The sequence below is a fragment of the Poecilia latipinna genome, unplaced genomic scaffold (genome assembly GCF_001443285.1).
Source record: "Poecilia latipinna isolate Pla-1442-1.1 unplaced genomic scaffold, P_latipinna-1.0 Scaffold2360, whole genome shotgun sequence".
Taxonomy (NCBI): domain Eukaryota; kingdom Metazoa; phylum Chordata; class Actinopteri; order Cyprinodontiformes; family Poeciliidae; genus Poecilia; species Poecilia latipinna.
In genome coordinates this window covers 5643-27981 of record NW_015114976.1, presented here as the reverse complement: position 1 = coordinate 27981, position 22339 = coordinate 5643, and the positions used below count along the sequence as shown (strand labels likewise).

General features: G+C 38.8%; 1 protein-coding gene across 6 annotated transcripts in view; it reads right to left on the bottom strand.

The window, feature by feature from the left end:
- Positions 1–18817, bottom strand: part of mtmr3 (myotubularin related protein 3) — a 41156-nt gene extending 22339 nt beyond the window's left edge. For 3 of the 6 annotated variants that reach the window (XM_015019041.1, XM_015019043.1, XM_015019045.1), the window contains exons 1-11: positions 18610–18816; positions 15363–15438; positions 13636–13692; positions 12260–12349; positions 10057–10173; positions 8239–8259; positions 5151–5233; positions 2464–2630; positions 2260–2356; positions 1876–1989; positions 448–638 (exon numbers count right to left, since the gene is read on the bottom strand). In XM_015019041.1, coding sequence (XP_014874527.1) covers positions 448–638; positions 1876–1989; positions 2260–2356; positions 2464–2630; positions 5151–5233; positions 8239–8259; positions 10057–10173; positions 12260–12349; positions 13636–13638 — 883 coding nt within the window. In that variant the 5' untranslated portion in view covers positions 13639–13692; positions 15363–15438; positions 18610–18816. Of the gene's footprint in view, positions 1–447; positions 639–1875; positions 1990–2259; positions 2357–2463; positions 2631–5150; positions 5234–8238; positions 8260–10056; positions 10174–12259; positions 12350–13635; positions 13693–15362; positions 15439–18609 lie in introns of all 6 variants that reach the window. The other 3 variants (XM_015019044.1, XM_015019042.1, XM_015019047.1) reach the window with 3 other exon arrangements.
- Positions 18818–22339: the final 3522 nt, after the last annotated feature.

Genomic DNA, 22339 nt, shown 5'->3' with positions numbered 1-22339 from the left:
AACCTAATTAAAGCATAATGTGACTGACCTCTATGTGCTACCGAATGCAATTACTTATATTTTTCTGATACCATTGAATGGCACACTTCATATATTTTTACTTATAAAACTTTTGATCGCTTTTAAAAGCCATGAATCATTTTTCTTGATGTAGTTTAAGGAAAAATATTCCAATAAGTTTTATTTTGCTTTCCAAAAAGAAAACGCAAAAATGTTGAGATGGTATGAATAGTTTTGCAAGGCTCTGTAATTAAACTACAGGATGCATTTATGGACCTTCAATCTAAAACGACAACACATTATTACTGAGATGCGTGTTTGAGTCAGCCAGCTGCTACAGACAAGCTCTAACAGGTAGGCTTGCACAAGTTCTGCTGATAGCAGGCCTCTGTGGTGAATGTGTGTGAGGATAACAGCAGCGCATCTCATCAGTAAAAACCCTTGTACCGAAATCAGTGTCGGGCAGGTCTGAGCCGTTGGTGTAGCTGCCGTTGGGAAGATGTTTGCGGCTGCTGCTGTCCACGGCGCAGGCCTTGGCTATGGACTGCACCAGATGCTCGTCGTCGGCATTCCTCCATCCCCACCAGCTGACTTCTGGCTGGCCGCAGCGGGCGATCACAGCGCCGGTGCTCTGGTGCCTGCATGGGAAGGGAAAAAAATAAAAAACATAAGCCATAGATTAAAGAGCTAAACATGGAATCTATGATTTTATCAAGAAAACTGTATTTACAGTACTGCTATGAATATCCACACAAGTTAGAGTCAATATTCAAACACAGAGTAGCTTGGAGACAATGGCTGGGTGATAAAACAATAACATATATCGCCATAGAAACGTGATATTAAAAGAAAAAAAAAACAACCGACAGAATGTTGATCATGTTGCTGAACTCTGATCCAGAACCCCAAGGCATTCTGGGGGATGTAGGCAGAGGAAAGGCTTTGCCTGCTCGACCTCTCACAGCCAGCTAAGGAAGGTTGGTGGCATCAACTAAACTCACTCACTCGGGTTACCTAGCAACAACCTGCTTTACATGTGCAGCAGCAGGTTCATTTTGCCCCCAGCAAAAACAAAAGAAAAAAATAAACGGATTTGGGTCACTTCAGGCTGCAGTGTGAATGTAGCCATATTTCACAATGAATTCACAGGAAAGTCAGTTGTGAGGAGGGGGGTAAGACACCTGCACCACCAACACCAACGCACAGGCGTAAATGTATATTTAACACAAAAAGCTAATCAAAAATTATCTATATCGACAATTATCTATGTCACAATAAGCAAAAAAGATATTTACATTAAAATGAGAGCAATAATTTTCATTCGGAAAACAGTTGTTAAAGAGACCCTCCCTTTAATATCATTGAAAAGCTGCCGTTGTGAGAGACGCTGCAAAGATTTGACCCCTCGTGTAAAGTAGTTGGTTTGCACCACCTGACACTTTTTCTTTCTTTTCCTGTCTAAGCTTAATGACTAAAATTGATTATGAAGTCTCAGTAACCAAAACTGCATTTCACAACGTCATAAATTATTGTTATTTTGGTTGCTTTATTTGTTTATTTTGGATTTTCTACATGCTTTTCAGTTCGAGTGTTAGATGGTCTAAAGGCACTGGAGCTCTGAGAGGAGATGTCAGTGTTTTATGAGCAAAAATTAAAATCATCAGGCCATGGGGCTACGATAAACAGCCATAAAGACTTTATCTTACTCTTAACCACCTAAAGAAGATTTTTATTTCTGTAACCTGTTTGCAGTCTGATATAGAACCAGAAAGATTTCATCAAACAACTCCATCAGGTCTTTCACAAAGACAGTTTCTGTGCAGCAATGAATAAATTAAACAAATACGGTTCGACAGAAGAAATAAACAGACTGACCTGTAAACCACGGCAGGAAACCTTTTCCAGGAACGGAAGGCGGCCACATTTTCCAGCTCCTTGTCAGTGATCCAGGCTGGCACCAGCAGCTGCTGAGGATAGCTGGGGCAAAGCCTGGCAGGATGGAGGGCCACAGAGAACAGAGTTAAACTAGGAGGGGCAAAGTGGGCCCCCCACCGACTCAACAACAGGCTCTGTCTACAGTCACATAATCCTAATCTGGCTCCTTATCTACTGAGGGCTGCAGCACCAGCGGGATATAATAACACAAATCCACAGAAATGCGTTGTTGGTCAGAGAAAGCAAAAAGACAGGATTGTCTTGTGGACATCAACACAGCAGCAGAATCCTGAATGAGAGCCTGTTTTTCTTTTCTTTTTTTACCTGAACTTGCTGTTGATGTCCGATATCCTCCAGGCATTCTGAGTGTCAAAGCCCATCCTCTCCACCTCGTTCTTGAACCACGAGGTCACATGTTCTCCTGCAAAAACAAAACGAGAAAAAAAACTAGGTGATGCCCGATAAGCGGCGGGCTGAAGGAAACCTTCCTGCGAAGTTTGGGAAGAGACGCAGAACACAGCAGCGCACCTGGTCTGCACAGCTCGCCGTGCTGCTCCTTCTCCCCGGCGTACACCTCCATGCACCAGGCGTGGAAGGCGAAGGAGAACAGGTCCTCCAGGCGGGACGGCGGCCGGACGACAGAGTTTAAACGCTTCAGCCACTCCTGGCACTGCTCGAAGGTGGAGAACTGACACCTGGGAGTTCAACGGGACACCAGGTTGATTCCATGACAGGGTTTCTTCACGACTCAAATTTAAGACTACGAATGAATTTTAAGCCTTGTTTTACGACAGAAAGGTGCAAAAGGAAATTTTATATTTTATAATGTAGTAGTGACAAGCTTTATTGCACAGAACACAGGGGGTTGGCAACAGAAGTGAGTCAGTGGTGAAGACAAACGTTGTCCAGCCAACTGGCAAGAAATTCACACTTACCAATGATAAATTCAAAAACTCTAGCTAGCTAGTTAGAGTTAGCTTCAACCTCTAGCTGCCTCAAGTCACAGAACAGAAAGATGTCTGTGTGCAATTTAAACAACAGAAAAATCTCACAAGATAAATAAACTATCAAAATGTACTTTGTAATTTAACGCCTTGATGTTGGCACTCGTCTATCAACCCTTTAATGACGTTTTCATCAGAGATGCACTGAGGAGCTCAACAAATGTGCAGTTCCAACAGGTGTTTGCTAATTGCTGCTGGCTAGTCTTAAGGAGCTGAGTGGGGGAGTCGTTGGATAGAGGCGCTCTGTGAGCAGGAGACTCAGAAACTGCAGATAAAAAGAGGAGCTTTGTCTTCCAAGGACAAAATGACTGGGTGGCTAGGTCCACCCAGTCATTTTGCCGAGATGAATGGTTGCCATGGAGATTAAAAAAAATTCTCAAACATGCATGAAAGAATCAAAGCAACACTCCAGGTATGTTTTTGATGAGGGAATAACATTATAACATGATGGAAAGCTAAAAAAAAAAGTTAATTTTACATAATACTGCTCCTTTAAGACTTTTAACACAAAACATATTTTGCCAATGTTTAAATCTTAACCATATTTCACGTTGTAAAATACTAATAACAATCCTGCTGCAATAAAGCTGGAAGGGGTATAAGTGGTGGGGGTATTAAAGAGGGAATGTGGCCTCAACCTAGAGAGACTGCCAAGGAAAAAACATTTAACTGCCTCCCACGAACAATTGAGGAACAGGGAATATAAAGAAGGGATACTATTTTTTTTTCCTGACCATTAATTGGGTTTCAGTTCAGAAAACTCATAAATCCAGGCTGAAGGCACTGGACTCCAACATGGAATTTGCTGGCAAAATTAAAGGAACAAAATGGACCACGCACCAAACCCTGCAGGTCTGCATGCTGGAGGTACAGAGTAATCACTGTTTCTGACATATTAAAGTTTCCAGATTTTTGCCCTATTCACATGTAGGACACAGCCGAATTTTTATTTGTTTTTTCAAATCCACTCTGTTTCCCATTAAATGTGTACTAATCTGTAAGAAAGTCAAAGGGTTTTGTGGCTCTCCGCAGTACAGATTTACTGGACAACCACCGATCCTGACTTTCTGTTGTCTTTATTAAAACGAAGCCAGCGGGACATCTTTAATTTCTTTGATGTTTGTTCAAAGATCAATCCAACTTACAGCGAATCACCTTGTACAGTGGACTGTGAGCCATCTCCTTCACATTTCACTTTCATTTTCACTGGTATACAACTTTTACGTAACCGTTATCTAAAATAACTGTTTTGGGGGGAAATAACTAGAAATTTGAAGACACCTCTGACACAGAATAATATCTGGACATGTATTGATTTTTTTAAAAACCGGGGGTGGGGGGACAAAACAGAGTGATGTCTTTACTGCCAGACAAACACGGTCTCTATCGTTACCATCAGCTGAAAACAAACAGCTGGCGTCTGAGAAATAAACGCCAGTCATCTGTAGGATCAAGCTAACCTTAAAGTGTTTTTTTTTTGTTTTTTTTAACTTTTCCAATCTTTATAAAAGGCTCCAGATTAAAATCCTCCTGTTTCATTTGGGAACAATTTTTCAACCTAAACGAAATACACCAGTAACTAACAGATGTACAGCGTTCCTATACATTTTTCAGATCAAAATTCCACAGTTTCTTGACTAAAACGTTCAGGGTTGAGAACAATTTAAGACTATTTTAAGCTTAAAAAGAAAATAATCACTATGGATTTACAGAAGATACTCCTACAGTAGTCAGGCTTTGATATGTGGAACTTGCAATAACAGGAAGTGGTGGGCAGAGGGACTGATGGATAAACTCTTATCGTCCAACAACATTGACTATAGAGCTGCAGAACATGACCAGCAGCGCTTTAAGGAAGGAATTCATGAGTTTTACATCGCTGCAGCAGACGCACCAATTAGTTTCAAAGACAACTGCAAGGGAAAGTCCTATATTCACATTTATGGATTCTTTATAAATCAATGAATATCTGATCCTCTCAAACACAAAAGAAACATAATAATGCATTAGGATCATTGCATTTTAACTGGAGAAACATATTTAGTTGGATTCTGAGATCTGAACTTCAGTGAGGAAAGTTATGATCCGGTACATCATGTCGATATTAATTTCTTTATATTCAAAGGTGCTAAAAGAACAGATAGAATTTCTTTCTCTGAAAAACAAAAATAAGAGAATGTCTCCTTTATGTACATTTGAGTTGAGTTTTACCTGACGACCTTGCAGTCCTTACAGGTGACATGAAGCTGAAACATGTCCCGACACTCCACACACTCAACCAACTGGAGGGGGACCTGTGAAGCCACAGACAGGAGGGGGAGAGCATTTCCTTTAAACTGAGGGGTCCATTTTCACTCTACTTAAAGCTTTGACATTTTTTTTGTCACATTACAACCACAGACTTAAACAAGTAGCATATGTTAGAAAAGTTAAAGCAATAACGGGACATGGTTGTCAAACTTTCTTACTGATTTAAACCAAAAACTATGACATGCATTTGTATTCATCCCCCATTAATACAACCAGCCTTCACCAACTCAAATTTAAGACTTTAAGACCAGTATTAAAGAAAAGAGAGACTTATCACAACATAAATATACAATAGAAAAGTATACATTTATATATAAACAAATGGTACCACTTGTGAGATTATAGATATTGTCAAGAAGACATTTATTACTTCCTCTGAATCCCCTCCCCCCCATTTGTCATCATAGTTATATCTGTGGCTCTTTATTCTCTTATGGTACCATGCTGTACTCCTTTTCCCTTTTCCTGTTCTCATCATTCTCTGCTGTATTTCCCTTTCATGGTAATGATTGATTAAATTAAATTCTTAAACAGGTCAGACTGGTGCTTAGCCACCGTGTTTAAAACACAAAACCACCGACTTCTGAGTTCCAATTACTGCTTTCAGATCAACGTTGATAGCAGTGGTGGTAGCGGCTAAAGCTTGCCCATGTGTGAGCTTTAGCCACGCACATGGGATCATAACTGAAATTTCTAGAGTCAGCTTGTGGCTCTTGCTAGCAACTTTGTGTTTCTCTAGACTCTACAGCTTTAACCCCTGTAGTGTCAAGCTTCCCTCACCCCACAGATTGCAGCATTATATATATTGGACAATCAAAAGCTACCTAACTTAGCTAGCTAGCCAGGGTATGTTAGCAGCTAGTTACTGGATTGTGCAACTGCTTCGAGTCACAAAATGCAATAAAGATATCTGGATGCAAGTCAAGTTTTTTTGTCAGAAGATAAAAATAAAAATAAAAACTCCTACATATAATATACAAGATTAAATATTCCTGACAAAATTTAAGAACTGTGATGAAAGTATTTGAGACCAACTTACTTTTTTATTAGTTTAAGACATTTTAAGGCCTTACTTTTAGACACATAAGGATGTGCTGACGCCCTGTTAACACTCAAAATAAAACGACGCAGTACCAATCGTAAAGGTGGCAGAAAGGAAAGGATTACCTAAAGTCATAATAAATCTTTGCTTACTGCAAGACATGCAAGAGACATAAACAGATGACAAAAACACCTTTGAACAAATTTGAGTTTTTAGCCAGAACTTTAATGGATTGAGTTAGATCAAAACATGTTCATGTATTTAAATGGCCCAGTCCAAGTACAGGCTTAAATCAAACCAAAAATATGTCATGACTTGAAAATATGGATGTTCATCTGATCAGGTAACGTTTAAGCCATTTTGCAAAGTATATCCAAAATGTGCACATTCCTGTCTCTGTGTGAAACATATTTTAAAAAGTCATGCATGGCATCGCCACAAAAGGCGGTTCCACAAAGTATTTGCCAAGAAGTGTGAGTTGGGTTAGGGCGTGGGTGGGTATGCGAATCTAAATGCACCTCACACTTTTCAATTAAAATCCCTGTAAAATATAGCTTGTGGTTGTAAAGTGACGAAACGCGAAAAAAAAAAAGTTGAAGAGTTTGCTATAAATCTGCTCTTATGGAGGAGATGAGATGAGAGACAATAGATACACAACACCCATTTGGATCACCAGCAAAGAGCATTTAAGACGTGTACCAATCATGCTCATGCAGTCAGAGCAGGTCGTGCGGCGACAGCAGACTGAAAATCCCTTTAGCAAATTAGTCAGGATCACTACAGTAAACGTTCATAGCCAAGAATTAACCACCAGCAGGGTGATGTTCACTTCAAATGAGCATGAAGGGCCATGCAGACAATTATCAGGTTACACAAACCACTCTGTCACACTGCAGTTGTTAACAGCATAACACACCACAGATCCCTAAATATACTAAGTCCTCTGAGGTGTGTGTGTGTGGCAGCACAAAAACATTATACACACGTAGGCCTGTCACAATATCAAAGTTTCCTGGATGATAAATTGTCCCAGAAATTATTCCAATAAATGAGCATTAAGTCATTTTGTGATAATTTTCAACTAATAATAATAATCCTAATGGTTTATTAGTGTAAGTATACCCACCCAAAGATAAAAATAAATAATAATTTCTGAAGAATATTTAGCACTGGAAATGGAAAACAGTTAAAAGATTCAAAATAAGGAAACAAAACAACAATAATTATAATGGATTATAAAGCATCTGTAACCAAAACTGCATTTCAAAAATTATCATTCAGCTTTGACAGGGAAAACAGGCAAAAGTGGCAGGCAGTGCGAACTCTCTCAAACCTATTAGAGAATCTCTTTAACCAGTGTTGTCTAAATGAAAATGATCGCACTCGTTTTAATTTATCGTGCAATAAATTCATTTGTTACGACTGGCTTACACATAAAGAGCTTGCTAATAAGTCCTCCTTGACACTGGTTTCAGTCATCACATCAGTTATAGGCAAATATAGTTCAAAGTACAGAACTGTCACAAGCACATAAAGCCTAGATAAGACCTGAAAAGAGTAGGAAGGCAGTTCTGCTACTTTATACTGAGCTTTGTTAATGAGTTAGGAGCTTTTCATGGTGGTGTGGCGGGCTTTTAGAAAAGGTGAGGCTAAAGTTTATGTTCTGACAGTCATGCATGACGGCCAGTCAGCCAATGTACAAGTCAGCTCTCATTACAAGAACACAAAAGCAGGTACAGTTTTGTTGATGGACAGCCTTCATCTTTTGTATGGACATCCAACCTTTTTCTTTTATCTAGTTTAAGGGACTACTTAAAACTAACATCTGCCGTCAAGCAATAATGCCTCCAGTCCCTGAGGCACCAGCTAGTTAGTGGGCAAGCACACAGTCAGCTCTACAGTTAAAATTCAACCACTCCACTCCATGCAGTTCTGCAGGATACTTACTGAAACCTCACAACAACAACTCTAAACCCCCACCACAAAAACAGAAAATAAAAACAAAAAGAGAACAGTCATGTAAGAGGGGAATGTCCATTTGTTAGCACTTTTAGCGCGAGCGCAGGGCTGCCATTACTGCATATTCTGGATGTTTCCACATCCTGCTGTCACTGTTTAATTCCTGTGCTGCAATCTGCATCTCTAATCTGGTAGTCATTGAAATTCTTCGACTGCTTTTCAGCCACTCAACTCGCTCACCTTGCTCCAGAACTTCCCACTGCTGTTTTCTGGGCCCTTACAGTGCTGTTATGTAACACAGACTCAACCCGACGTGTGTGAGGAGAACTCTGGCTTGAGAACTTGGCGAAAGCAGCAAGAATTTAAGAAGAAAGTTCACAATTTTGTTGCTGAGATTAGACTTTAAAAAAAAAACATTTTCTAAACCAATAAAGTAGGAAATATTTGGCCATAAAAAGTTAGAAACTTGTACACCTTTTTTTATTATGGAAAACCTCTGAGACCCGCAATAAACTATTCTTTTCTACTTTGTTTCAGAAGATTATTGCATATTTAAATAAAAAAAATAAAAGATTTACTACAAAATTACTTACCATTTTTCATTAGACAAACATAAATTTGGACACTGCTGTTCTAAATGGAGCCCAACATGTCTCAGCCCTGCTGTTATTTAATAGACAGATATGTCTAACTGATACAAAATGATGATAGAATACCCTACAAATTCCAATGGGGCCCATTGAAATTCATTAAGCATCACATACTCAAGTAATATTGTGTAGTATAACATTTTGTACAGTAAGCAGAAGCCATTAAAGCAGTTAAACAAGCAGGGCATTGATCCAGGCATTCCTCTGTGTGGCTGTGGAGTTCAGCACTAAGCCCATTCATAACCACCACACAGTAAAAACACAAAACAGTAGAGAACAAAAACGTTAGAGGGAAATATTCAGAATTAATTTGGTTGTTAAAGAAGAATGGAATTGGCTAAAATTAGCATTGTATCAGGATTAGCATTGTCTAAACAAATGCTCTTAAGGAAAGAGGTTGAGTTTTGGTAAATATTTAATTTGGTATCAAAGAAATTTGGAAGAATTTCATGTAACTGAGCAGTGAAAAAAAACACACTGATCAAATCATAATAGTCCATTTTTTTCTAGGAACCGCACTAGCTGCGTTTCCCTTAGCCATAAAATTGTGCAAATTGAAACTACAAAAATAAATTTGTTGAATGGGAGTGCCCCAATTATTTAAAATTAAAAAAACTCACGTTTTTGATAAAAAGTTTTGTGCTAGGATGAGGTGGTTTTTTGGCTGCATCATAACACATGTAATTCACAAAACTTTAATTATTTATCTATTTTTTAGCTTCCCGTCATAATAAACTATAAATTCCATGATTTATACTAACATGAAAATGAAGAGATTTCCAATTTAAACTACTTGTGCTGTGTGTAATGAAAACAAACCGGCCTGTCTCCTTTATAGAGTGAAAAGGTTGAGAGAGCCAAATAGAGGGCCTGACTGTTGTGCATCCCCTCTGGAGCAGCTGCAACCATAGCAACAGCAAGTCCAGAGAGGATGGGGGGAGTGGGGAGAAACAGAGGCTGCAGAGGAGCTGTGCGGCGCTGCTGCCGTTGGAGATCGGGTCTGAATGGCCTGGCTTAACAGGCCGGCTCTGTTCATTCACAAAACAACGTCACACACTTTCACACAGCCCCCAACACACACAATGCACATCGAACGATATTTTCTAATCGGATTTGCAACTTTAAAGCTTGTTGGAAACTTTTCGGACACACTTACGTTGACAACGGACTCTTTGAACTTTATGTGTAGGCGATAGTTAGACATTGCGATGATGGCGTCCTCTGCTCGCCCGACATACTCTGTGAACTCCCCGTGCAGCTCGGGAAAGGGCACCTAGCAACCGCAGGAGAGGGAGAGAGAAAGAAATCTGACATGAACTGCAAAGCCACACAGATCAGATCAGCAAAAATGATAACGCAAAAAGAACAAAAAAAAAAAAAAAAAACCCTGGTGACATTTGCAATGTCACCAAAAGTGTTTATAGTGACCATTTAAACTTGCTGACAATTTTAGCATTTGGTAGGAATTTTAAAATAGAAATATAACGAAATATCTGTTCTGTAATAAAAAAAGGGACTACTTTCAGAAATGAGCTTCCTTTTCAGACGTGTTATATAACAGCAGCTAATCAATTCGTCACAGTCTGTTATTTCCACAAGGCCAACATAAAGTTAGTGCTCCTCTGTTTCACTGAGTAATGGAGGAAACCATGGTGGAAATGCAATCTCTCAAAACTAACATCTCACCTGCTGCCGTATCACTTCTGATCACTTTCTGCTTATTGATTTCCAGCTAAGTTCATGATAATCATTCACATGAAGACATTTGAAAAGTAACAGTATGAACCGCCTTACATTTGCAAAAAAAAATTAGGGCACAGACCTTGATGGTTAATTAATTAATTACAGTGATCTTAATGCAGGAGAGTGTTTTAGTGCAATTATATTTTTTGAAATTTTTTTTTTAATACTGAAGTTCCGGCTGGAACTTTTGTAGTGAAGCATTTGTGATAAACGCAGATGCACCAGCAACGTCTGGAAACAACTACAATGGATGAGAAACCCGTTTCTGTTGACCAGGCAGCAAAAAGGGGGTTTTATTGAAAATGTGGCTAATTTCATAAATTGCAATTAATTCATTATAGACCCTGACATTAACTCGATTAAACATTTAAAATCGAGTCCCAACATCAAATAACGCATTACTTCTCCAAGTGATGTTTTTATTGCTTCATGAAAGAATCCATTCCACCTGATAGACACTAAAACTCCACTCCAGGTTTTCCTGGTTGCCTACAACAACTCAGGCAGCACAAAGTGAATTTCTAGCTCAGGCTGCTAAAAACTGAAAAACGTCAGTCCTATTGACATCTGACAATGCCGAGCTTGTGTCATGAACTAAGACATTTAAGGTAAGAAAATGCCATATGATAAGAAATTTAATAATAAACGCAGTGACGTGCAGTGAGGTTCATGGCTGGTGAGGCATCGACTTAATTATAATCGGATTTACAAATCAAAACCCTCTGTATGTTATTGTTTACATAAGGAAATATTGCGCATGTGTACAATGCTGGAGGGCAAAAAGACTATTCTTTAACATGTGATGCTTGTTAAAGAATCACATGTTTAATAATTCCGTTATCTCAATCAAACTTAGACATGTAGATTTTATTAATTTCGTGCTGTGCTTAACAGCAAAGGGAGAAACCGCTAAAGTACAACTCAAAACCTCGTCTTTCTCGCTCTCTGTTTCAGCGCAGCTACTGTATGGCTAGCTTTCAGCTCAAATATTGAATGCTTCTTGGTCACTAAATGGAGCCACCAAATAGTGCCAACAACACTCCTCACTGCAGAGGTTTCAACAAAGTACAAAAAAGTAATCAGTTTCATGTCTTAAGATGCTGAAATTCATCTGTCACTTATTCGGGCTGACAAAAAGTGAGAGAGTGCAAGACTTTCTGAACAGAAAGCAAAAAAACATTAACTGAATGCAGCCAACTTCATCTTTTTTTGGAGACATTTTGAGCTCTCACATAGACTTTAAAATTCAACTTGGTAATAATTTTCTTGATTAAAATATTTGCTATATTTACAGCAACCGCTAACCGCAGAACGATGTCGCCTCTGCTTCTAAAATACACTATTAAACAACATGAAGATGTTTTTTCTCTTGCACTGCGGCTTGTACAGGAAAACAGGCTTGAAAATCAACTGCAAAAGTAAAAGAGAGAAAAAAGAAAAATGTAGATCCAAAGTCCAACCGGATAGCAAATTCTCCTTTCATTGCTTTATTGTGCTTAAGTTGAGGGTACGCTTTTAATAACTCACTGTGGCAGTTATGTAATTGGCAGAAATCAACAGTGAGGTTGAACCGTTTTACAGCTTAAGATGATCAGTGAGGACACGGTGTGGCTCACCTGCATGTTTTCCTCCTCCAGCACTGGGGACTTCTTGGGGAAGATCTGATTGGCCTGGATGCACTCCAGGCTCTGCTGCCCCTCCTCCTCCTGCACAGACAGCAAAGCATGTTTATCTGCAAACTAACTAGTGTCAGCTTTTCAAAACCACAGCTTTCTTTCGCTGTCATATTTGTCTTTAGTTTTAATTTAAATTCGGAACATGTGACAGGAGATGGTTAGCTGAGTATTTCCTTCGCTGTTGCTTATCTACCGTCCAACACACACACACACACACACACACACACAGCCTTATTTCAGCTTTCTCTCCCAGTTAGGCGGCAGAAAGCATCGAGGTTGGCTTTTTAGATGACTAGTAAATGGTCAGCATGTCACAACGACCGTCTTCCTCTTTCCACCACAGCGTATTACACAACCGGGATGATTTTAAAACAACAAACCTTCATAGATAGAACCAACAAACACGACAGAACTCCCAAAATTATAAACTCAGAAAACTTGAATTAAAGAGGCTGAATTTTATGGCACTATTATGTTATCATCAGTGGTTGCAAAAAATGCTATATAGATCAAACGTGATTCAGAAGAAATTTTACTTTATAATTTAACGCCTTCAAATTGGGCATCTGTCTCTTTAAAAACTTCTTTCTGAAACACCGCCTTCAGGGACTCATCACAACATGGCTCCTCTATTAACCCTAGCTAGGTCCGTCCAGTGTTTTACAAGCTGAATGGTTGGCACGGGGCGATTAAAGAATTTCTCAAACGTGCATGAATGAATCAAAACAACACTGCAGGTATGTTTCTGATGAGAGAATAACACTACAGCGTGATGCAAAGCTCAATTCTACATAATACTGACCCTTTAAACAAATCCATGTTCTCATTTCAGAAGGGAATGCAGAATTTAAAGTCTTGGGGGGGGGAAAAATGATGGTGAAAGGAAAGAGATGAACGATAAACAGCAGTAAAACTTCCTGTGTGCTGCTGAGTCAGCATAAGCAGAGCTGTTCACCAATTGCCAATGCTATAGCATGAAGCTAAATCCAGCCAAAAGGACAGCACTTTACTATACTACTATAATTAAAGGGAAAAAAAACCCACATAAAACAAAAGCAGCTCAAACAGGAAATGCACATCCAGTCAGCAGCTGCCCATATCACAAAGCAATGATAAAACATTTGTGCAGTGGAAACTGAAAGCTGTCCTCAGAAGACCTTTGACACGTTCGGAGCTCATGCAACCGTCTGCCTCCTGATAACCAGAGCTGACTGAAAGCGATAATCAATGGATCGCTCCCACTGTGCAGATTGCTTGCAGGACATGGGACACGACAATTAGCATGCATCGCAGTAAACAAAGTGAGGATGCTTTACCATGGCCCCGGTGAAGGAGTGTGGGTCTTCCAACGAGGAACTCCGGCTCAGTTATGTCTGCTCAACACAGAAACACAGAGAGATACTTATAAACACTTCACATGGAGGGGCTCTTTAACAGGCAATCATTTTTAATTTGACTTATTCTGAGGTTTCTGGGGGTTTAAATCAGCAACTCTAGCTGCCTCACACGTAAAAGTGTTGCATTTACCCGTTAGTCCACCGTCATAATAAGGCCTGTCTGAATTGAAAAAACAAATTCAAATTGGGATAATTTGCTACAGATGTCTCTGTGATTGCTTCATGAGGTGGTTGCTGGTTATTGGTCTCTGGGTGCCGTGGAGGCCGAACTGTTACCGCATTTTCATTTTCCCACACTGACTCTAATCAGAGATCGCCGTTTGCACAACATCCATCATCTCTGTTAATTCTGGCCGTTTTATTCCAGACGTGTCAACTAGTGAACATCGGCTTAGAAACACTAAGATAACTGGAGATGGACGGTGAGATCGGCCCTGACTGCGGATCAGCAGACTGGAAACTCAAGCATTCGATCCGTTTCCCCTCAGTGAACACACCGTACCTGAGCGTTACCAGGTCATGAAAATATTCTTCATTGAGAAAGCTGATAGTGTGGACAGAAAGGTAGCTTTTTTTTTAGTATCAGAGGGGAATTTCAAATTAATTTAGAGGAAGAATTAATGGTAAAGCCATTTAAATTTAGCATAAATCTTGAAGATCAAACAGCAAAGTGGCTCCTTTTTATCCTTTTGTAGATTCAGTTTCTGAATCTGTCATGGATCTTGCTGATTTGGAAATGTTGCCTCTCCTTTTGGAAATCTTGCAGGTAAAAAAATTTTATAAAATGCTGAAGGAATAAGAGAGTGTGAAAGAAGAAACAAAAAGAAAAAAATTAAGTTAGAAATGTAAAAAGCAAACCACAAAAAAAAAGAATAAAAAAAGAATACACCGACGAAAACATAGTATTAAATAATTATGAAGTATGTCTATCGTAGGAGAGTGGATTATCGAGGAGATTTCATCCTCATTTTGGTCTCTATAAATGAAATCAGATCTTTTAAGTTTGACACAGTCTACCCAAATCTGCCACCAGTGACAGAATTGTTCAGTCCCGTCATTGAGAGGCTGTTATTTTTTCCATGTTATATGTTAAATGTTATGTCGATCCGGTCGTCTAAAGTTGGTTTGTCTTGTGTTAACCATTTTCTTGTAATGTTTTTCTTACTTGCTACTAATAAAATAGTTGTCAGATATTTGTTTCTTTTTGAAGCTTCTTGAGGAATTATGCCAAAATACGTAAGTTTGATCTCCAAAGGAATGTTCTTGTAAGGCACTATTTATCTCTTTCTTCCAGTAATCTTTTATAATTCGGCCGTCCCAGAAAACATGAGAATGGTTTGCGTTTTGATTTCTACATTTTCTCCAGCATGTAGGAGGATTTCCATCATAGTGGCATTTCTGAGCAGGTGTGATAAAGAATCTTACCAGATTTTTCATCCAAATTCTTGCCATTGTAAAGATTTATTATACGTCTCAATCATGGTTTTTAAAGAGAACTCAATCAGATTAAATTTGTATCAGCAGTTCAAAGTTTTATAAAAAAAAAAAAAATTAAAAAAAAAAGACAAATCAATAATTAGCATGAAATCTCAGGTCAGTTTGAAGATGACAAACAAAAATGTCAATCATTACAGATTAAAACTTACTGCAGAAGCTTGGCACGGATCAGTCTGCAGTCCTGGTTAATCTGTTCGGAAATTCTAACAAGGAAGACGAGGAAATCTGTGGAAATAAACAGAAACTGTGAGAAAATTTTTTTTTTTAACTTTTTAAATATCCTTATACTTACACAAACAGGAGGTTTCTTTACAAACTACAGGAGCCCTTTTGATTCTCTGACAAATATAGATGTAGTGGTGGTCACAGTGGCATGCATGTGAGCTTTGAGATACCAATTAAACTCAGATGTGGATTGGAGAAAAAAAAAAAAAGATGCCTGCTGGTGCCTAAGCCACCAAGTCCACGTCTGGCCAGCTATGAGTCTTGATCACATGAAAACTAAATTTATACAAGACTTGTGTGAAAAACCAATCAAACTGACTTCACACGTAGTTTATCAGCTACAGAATAGCAAAGCATGGATGGTTTAAATTTGGTTAGTTTCTGGTGAATTCTTATTTAAATCAAGACAAAAGCTTCCCACTCGCATGTGGTTCTGGTGACATCACACAAGGCATAGTGCAAGTCCATTTGTAACCTTTTATTGCTTCCTCCTCTTCTTCACATTATGTACTCTGTAGGCCAGTATTTTGTGCCAGACTTGAACACACTACAAGGATTTTTACCAAAAAATAAATAAAAAAAATCAAGCAAAAATAGAACAAATGGAGTCTGTGAAAAAAACCAGAATGGGAAGATTTTATTACAAAAGATCTTAACTGATAACAGTCAAGTTCAGGGATTCCCTCGGTGTATTATAAGCCTGGCGGGCCACCAAGCTTTACTTGCCACCCCACCGGACTAAGTGTTGTTTTCTTATTTTAAACAGGGTTTTTATACACCAGTGACACGAAAGACGAATTAAGCTAAGTTTTTAGCTGACAAATTGTGGACCAACTGCATCTGCCTGTTGGCCTCACAAGTTATTTCCAAAATATAATGTCTGCTCGTGCACATCCAAATTCTTTGTAACTTTTGACATTTTTTAACACAAAAACACAGTGCGCTGCTGGTGGACTGACCTAGTGCCCCCCTACCACCTCCAGTGAAAACGACCAGCTAGTATGACAGGCTTAAGGGTAAACTTAAGTATCATATGTAAACACGACACAAATCAAAACAGTACTGACAAATCATGTAACTACTTAAGTTGTTAAATGCAGAATAAGGCATCAAACGGTGGCGAGTACACACAGAAACCAATCAGATGGAAAACAATTCAGCAGAACCAAATATTGTGTCTTGCAGACCAATCCACAGAATGCACACAGATAATTTGCTTTTTCTTTTTCATTTAGTGAAATCATGCAGCAGAAATCCAAACTTGATTAGCCAGCCGTGGACTCATTGTCAGAGTGTTAGAGGGAAAACATGGACCACTGTTAGCAACGTTGAGCTAATTCAGCTACTGGTAGGTTTGTCACAATATAACAAGTTTTGCTGGACAATAAATTGTCCCAGAATTTACTGCAATAAATGATAACATTGTTTGTTTTAAATCATTTTCAAGTAATATAATCATAGAAGAATAATAATGCAAGAACACATTCTTCAAGATCAATAAACTTTATATTCCAGCTAATATTTCATGCTGGAACCAGGAGACATTTTAAATATTCAAAGTACATAACCAAAACAGAAAAAAAAGGAATTATGAAGTCTTTGAAAACAAAATTGTTCTTAAAAAAAGGGTTCTTTAACAGCAAAGCACCAGACTGAAGACTTCTGTCATTCAGTTTTTGGTAGAAAGCGAGAGAGAAAAGAGAAAAACAATAAATCATGTAAATGGAAATTATTGAGCTTTAATTTTATCATGCAATCAATTGATTCATTACGAAAGACGTAGTATTATTGGAGATTAAAATAAACTGACACATGGCATGGAAGACCTACCTAAAAAAATTTGCCAAACATAAAGCATTAGCTAAGTAAACTGTATTATTTTATAGCCAGGATGGCACAAATTATTTTCATAAAGAACAAGAACACAAATTCAAACATAATTACAAATGTAATTGCTATATACCGTAATGTTCTTTTACATTGCTGGAGTGTGTTTATATAGTAGTAACATTTTAAAAAAAAGAGACCAAACATCTTGCTTCTAAACAGGCAACCTGCTAGGGATATCTCAGCAAACAGCCCAACAAATAGCTGAAAAGGTCAGCTCCTACTGCAGAGACTGAAATCTGATCTAAGAGGGTCAGTGAATGGACAGCTCAGGAGCACAACACACCTACTCATAAACATTTAAGATGCCCAGGCAAGGGGAGGGAAAAAAAGAGAGAAACATGGAAGGAAAAAAAAACAGTCGAAATGGTAACAGATGAGCCCCTTAAACAAGGCCTCCTCTCCAAGAAGCACGCAAATGAGGTCATTACTTCATTGCTTTTACTGCTGGTGCTACCTGATAAAGCATATCTGACCAAGGCATGGTACGGCTCTGTTTACAGAGGAAGGCTTATGAGCAGAGCCCGGCTGGCTTCACTCAGAATCACACACGGAAGGATAAGCTCCGTTAGAGCCTTAGCGTTACTCCTGTCCCGTGACAAGAGCAGCAGCATCACTCCGCCTCCACGGTTTTAGCTAGTTGAGAAAGTCCAAACTGACAACCAGGACGGTGGAGTGAACTGACAACCGGCCATTAACGGCTGGACAGCGGTAGAAAAGCTTCGACTGAACAGATAAATGTTAAAAGAAGAAATGCTAGTGCACCCTGGGCTTTGTATGAAATGAGCTACAATAAAACCACAGTCGTTATTTTAATTTCTGAGCTTCAAAACACAAATTTGACTACGGAGAAATTATTTATTGACACCCAGGTAGCAGTTAATTCCACTTTTTAATGTCAACGTACTCAATTGGCGACGGAGAAAACTGTAAAATTATGACTGGTCTTCCTTCTCTTTGGGCACGCTAACTAACGTTAACATCAACAGTTAGCGAGCTAGCGTCAGGCAATTTCAGTTAAATAGTAGCGTAACACTAGAGCCTAGTCCTGAGAGGTCGTTTAAGGAATACCACTAGCTCTACTGACTCTTCAATGCAGTGTTATGTTGCGATGTCCGAGCGCTGGTTATACCACAGAACAGCCAGTAAGTTAACTTGCTAGCCTGTAGCTGCGGGAGCTAGCCACTCAGTGCGAGTGTTTTTGTTATGAGATGGAGGGCGGACCCCGGGACTGAGGCCTCTGTCAAAACACACCGCGGACGAGACCACAGCCGCTTGACTCACCAGTCAAAGGAGTGTTGAGAAGTCCACGGCCGAGGATTTATCCGAAGCCAATGGAATAACTGAAGAGCAAAGCAATCTCCAACAAATACGCATTCGTCATATCCAAGCCAAAGCCCCGCTTTCAATACGTCCCCTTCCAGCGCCGAGCCTCCGTCGCCATCGCCGCGAAATCTCCAGCCCGACAACATACGTGCCGGCGACGTTATTACGTGAGAGAGAGAGCAGACGTGAGGGGGCGTGGCTCAGAAACACCACGCGGTACAATAATGTAAACACTGTCATTACTGCCAAATTACCGCAAAAATACTAAGTGATGGTGAAGCATACAGTTCACGGTCAAGTAAATAAAACAACGTCATGTCTTGAAACAATTTTATAGAGTTCTATAGGAAAAAAATATCTATCTTTGCATCCTTTTTATGAGAAAATAAATACACAACACAGCAGGTCTTAAACAAAAATGTATTGACTGATGGCTTACATATGCAATTTATTTTCCAAGAAAATTGGCATACCATTGACCATTCTTTAACATCTGATAGGTTGACATGTGAGGCCTTACAGTTCATTTTAAACATTTTTGGAGCCTTAATTACAGGCAACCTTTAAACAAATTTTCTTTGGGACAAACCCTCAGTGCCAGAGTTGTAGCCACATTTTTTTTAAATAGTTCTTCCGATCGTCTACATTTTGCTTGCTACTTTCTTTTTAGTGACTAATGTCAATTATAAAGTAAAACTATTGAGTTTAAAGTTCATAATTAAAATCTAAGCTAGGCTTTTCTTTCTGAACTCGGTTACAAACAGCCCCACACAATAAATTCCTCTGCAAGGAAAAATGCATGAAACATATGATATGGCACAAAATAACCTTAATTTAAATATTAACCAAGAATTCTTGAGTTCCTGCTTTCGACAGATTTGTAATGATTCTGCAAGTCATATAAATCAGCTGCACCATGCATGGACATTGCTAATGTAAAAAGGACCTTAAGTCCGGATTCACCGTTCCTGTGTAAGAAGAATAACACAAAAAACAGTCTATATCCCCTTGTCATGTGACCAGAATTAATTGCATGCAAAAACAATTAGATGATGTTTACATGAGAAGATCACGATCAGGGTAAATACATTTCTTTTCACGTGACCATGTTAATATGAAAAACAATGACGTTTTATCCATAAGAAAATCTAATTAAATCTAATCAGAGTATATTATGCACAGAATATGGTTGCTGGAAAAGCGGCACAAAAGCTTTTCCGACTCCGAGAGGAAAATAAAACTGTGTCGTTGGAGAGCAAGTCTGCTGATCTTAGAAAAAAAGAACCCAATAAGCCTCCTTCTGGTGCTTCCAGTCTGCGCTGTACTTTGACGCACATCTGCGTGATTAATTACAAAAACTGCATCGGTTCTCCAAGCAAACCGCGACTTTATATGGGACAGCTCAAACTCCAGTAACCATACAAGATCCACATCATTTATTGACGAGCATAACAGAGTCATTCTCTACACCACATGTTTATCATGATCACCATCACCGATGAGAGCAACCGTTTCAGTAAAGCTTTTAAAAGCAAGACTACCCTGAGAGAAGGTCTAAAACGTGGGCAAGCTTGCCAGACAAGAACTGGCTCGACAGAGTTTGGTTTATTAAAATCTGTACACTATATCTCAATATATTCAGCACATTTTGTCCCGAGGATGTAGGGTTATTTTTTTTAATAATTGTGTAATATATAGCTCTACATAATACAATCCGAGTCCTCTGAACTATGTAGACATGTGCAAGTGTTTACTACCAAATCCAACAATACAGTAAAGGCAAGACTTGTGGACGCTAAGTAAGGATGACGCTCATACTGGAAAATTTATCGGAGTTCCCACAATTATCAAAAATCTAAGTGCTGCAAGTAGTTCATACAGGAGGTATTGGATATCTAGGTAAGTGTTCAGAGTATAAAATAGAGGCAAAATACATAAAGAACATCCTGCAAGCATGACAAAGAAACGGCTACAGACACAATACACGAGTGGTCAAATATAATATGAGGGGGGTGCTCTTTAATATACTGTACTTACAGACTGAAGGGTTTTATGATGATGACAAGCATCATGCTTTCTGATATATCGAGCTTTAGTCGATGCATATCTCATCTCAGCAGTGATACCGTTGGCCCACGTTGACCATGTTGCAGCGCTCGGCAGCTGTTCCATTAAAGTGTCATTTATTCTGACAACTGGGAGAGACCCGTTCAGAGGACGGGAACTCAGTCAGAAGTTATCCGTTAGGAGCATCTGTACACATACGAAGGAGAAAGTTACCACGCACCCTGCTTCATGTTGGTTCTCTGTGGAGGGAACGTTCACCTGAGCCACTAAACAGAGGCTCACTTCGCCCCTTCGCCATTTTGTAACTTGGTAGTTTTGATCATTGTATACTCATTTTTTTTTTTTAACAAAACAGAGTTAGCAATTTGTTAATTTTTGTTAATTAATAACAGCGGATGAATAAATAATATATATTAGCAGGAGCTAGTTTAGTATCAAAAGGAGGCTACATTTGTCGTATTTCTTAAAGAAATTAACCAAAATGGGAATCGGAAACTCAAATACTTGAAAAAAAATGAAATAAAGTTTTCTGAAAACAAATACTTTTATAAATCTGGCAGATTTAGATTCCATTTTCATCTTTTAATTTGAACATCATATTTCTTCTAGGTGAAACGTATCGCGTTTCAGAGTGGCCCAGGCTGGAATCCAACAGCGCATGTGTCGAATTTACTTTTATCATTGAGAAGGGTATAAATCATTTTTGACATGCCATTTATTTTGTTATTTTATTTTGTTTATTTTTTCAAAAATGTTATTGTCTAACTCTTGAGAGATAGCAATATAACTTCTCGGCAGAAAAAAAAACTTGTTTCAGTGAAAGTAAATTAAAATCTAAATCTGCCAGGGGTATGAAGAGATTTGAGTATTTTTCTGTTCATCATTCATGAAAACACTTCATACTTCTAGACATTGGCCAGGATGATATTTTCATTTTATAACCTAAAGTAATAAAATAACATGGCTTGGCTATAATAAAACAAATTATGTAAAAGTTTTTATTTGCTCTTTTAGATTCCATGTCACAACTATCCATTTGTGACTTGAAATACATTTTCTGTAGGTATGAGAACAAAATAGGGGTTTTAACTAGGCCAGCTGACTGGCAGTGTGCAGCAACACCTGGGAGATGGTCAGCCCTGCTTCGTACCATTGGAAGAAAACTTATCACATTGTCTGGCGTCTTCTGGGCCAGAAAGAGCTTAAAGCGGCAGGTACAAATTAGTGGAGGGGCGAAGTGTCCTGTAGCCGACCCAGAGCGCTCCTCCTCTGCCGAGTCAAACCTGTCGTGGTTCATGTTTCTGTTTATGAAATGCATGATCGTAGCGTGATGTGTGTGAACCTAATCTGAGGTAAACCAAGCGCCGTGTGTCTTGGTCTGTTTACGGTCTGAGAACCAGTGTCTTAGAGGATCGAACAAGTCCGAAAGAAACTGTGTAAACTGAGCTCAAGTGAAGTGAAGCCTTCACTTTCAACCAAAAAGTACAAGGGCCCGAAACTGTAAACCTCAAATATTCTTTAAATTAAAAAAAGAAAGAGAAAAATAAAATAAAACACTTATATCCTTTGTTTAACTTTTTTCCTTTTTTGCAGGCTTTTCAACTATTTGTTGCGTAACCTC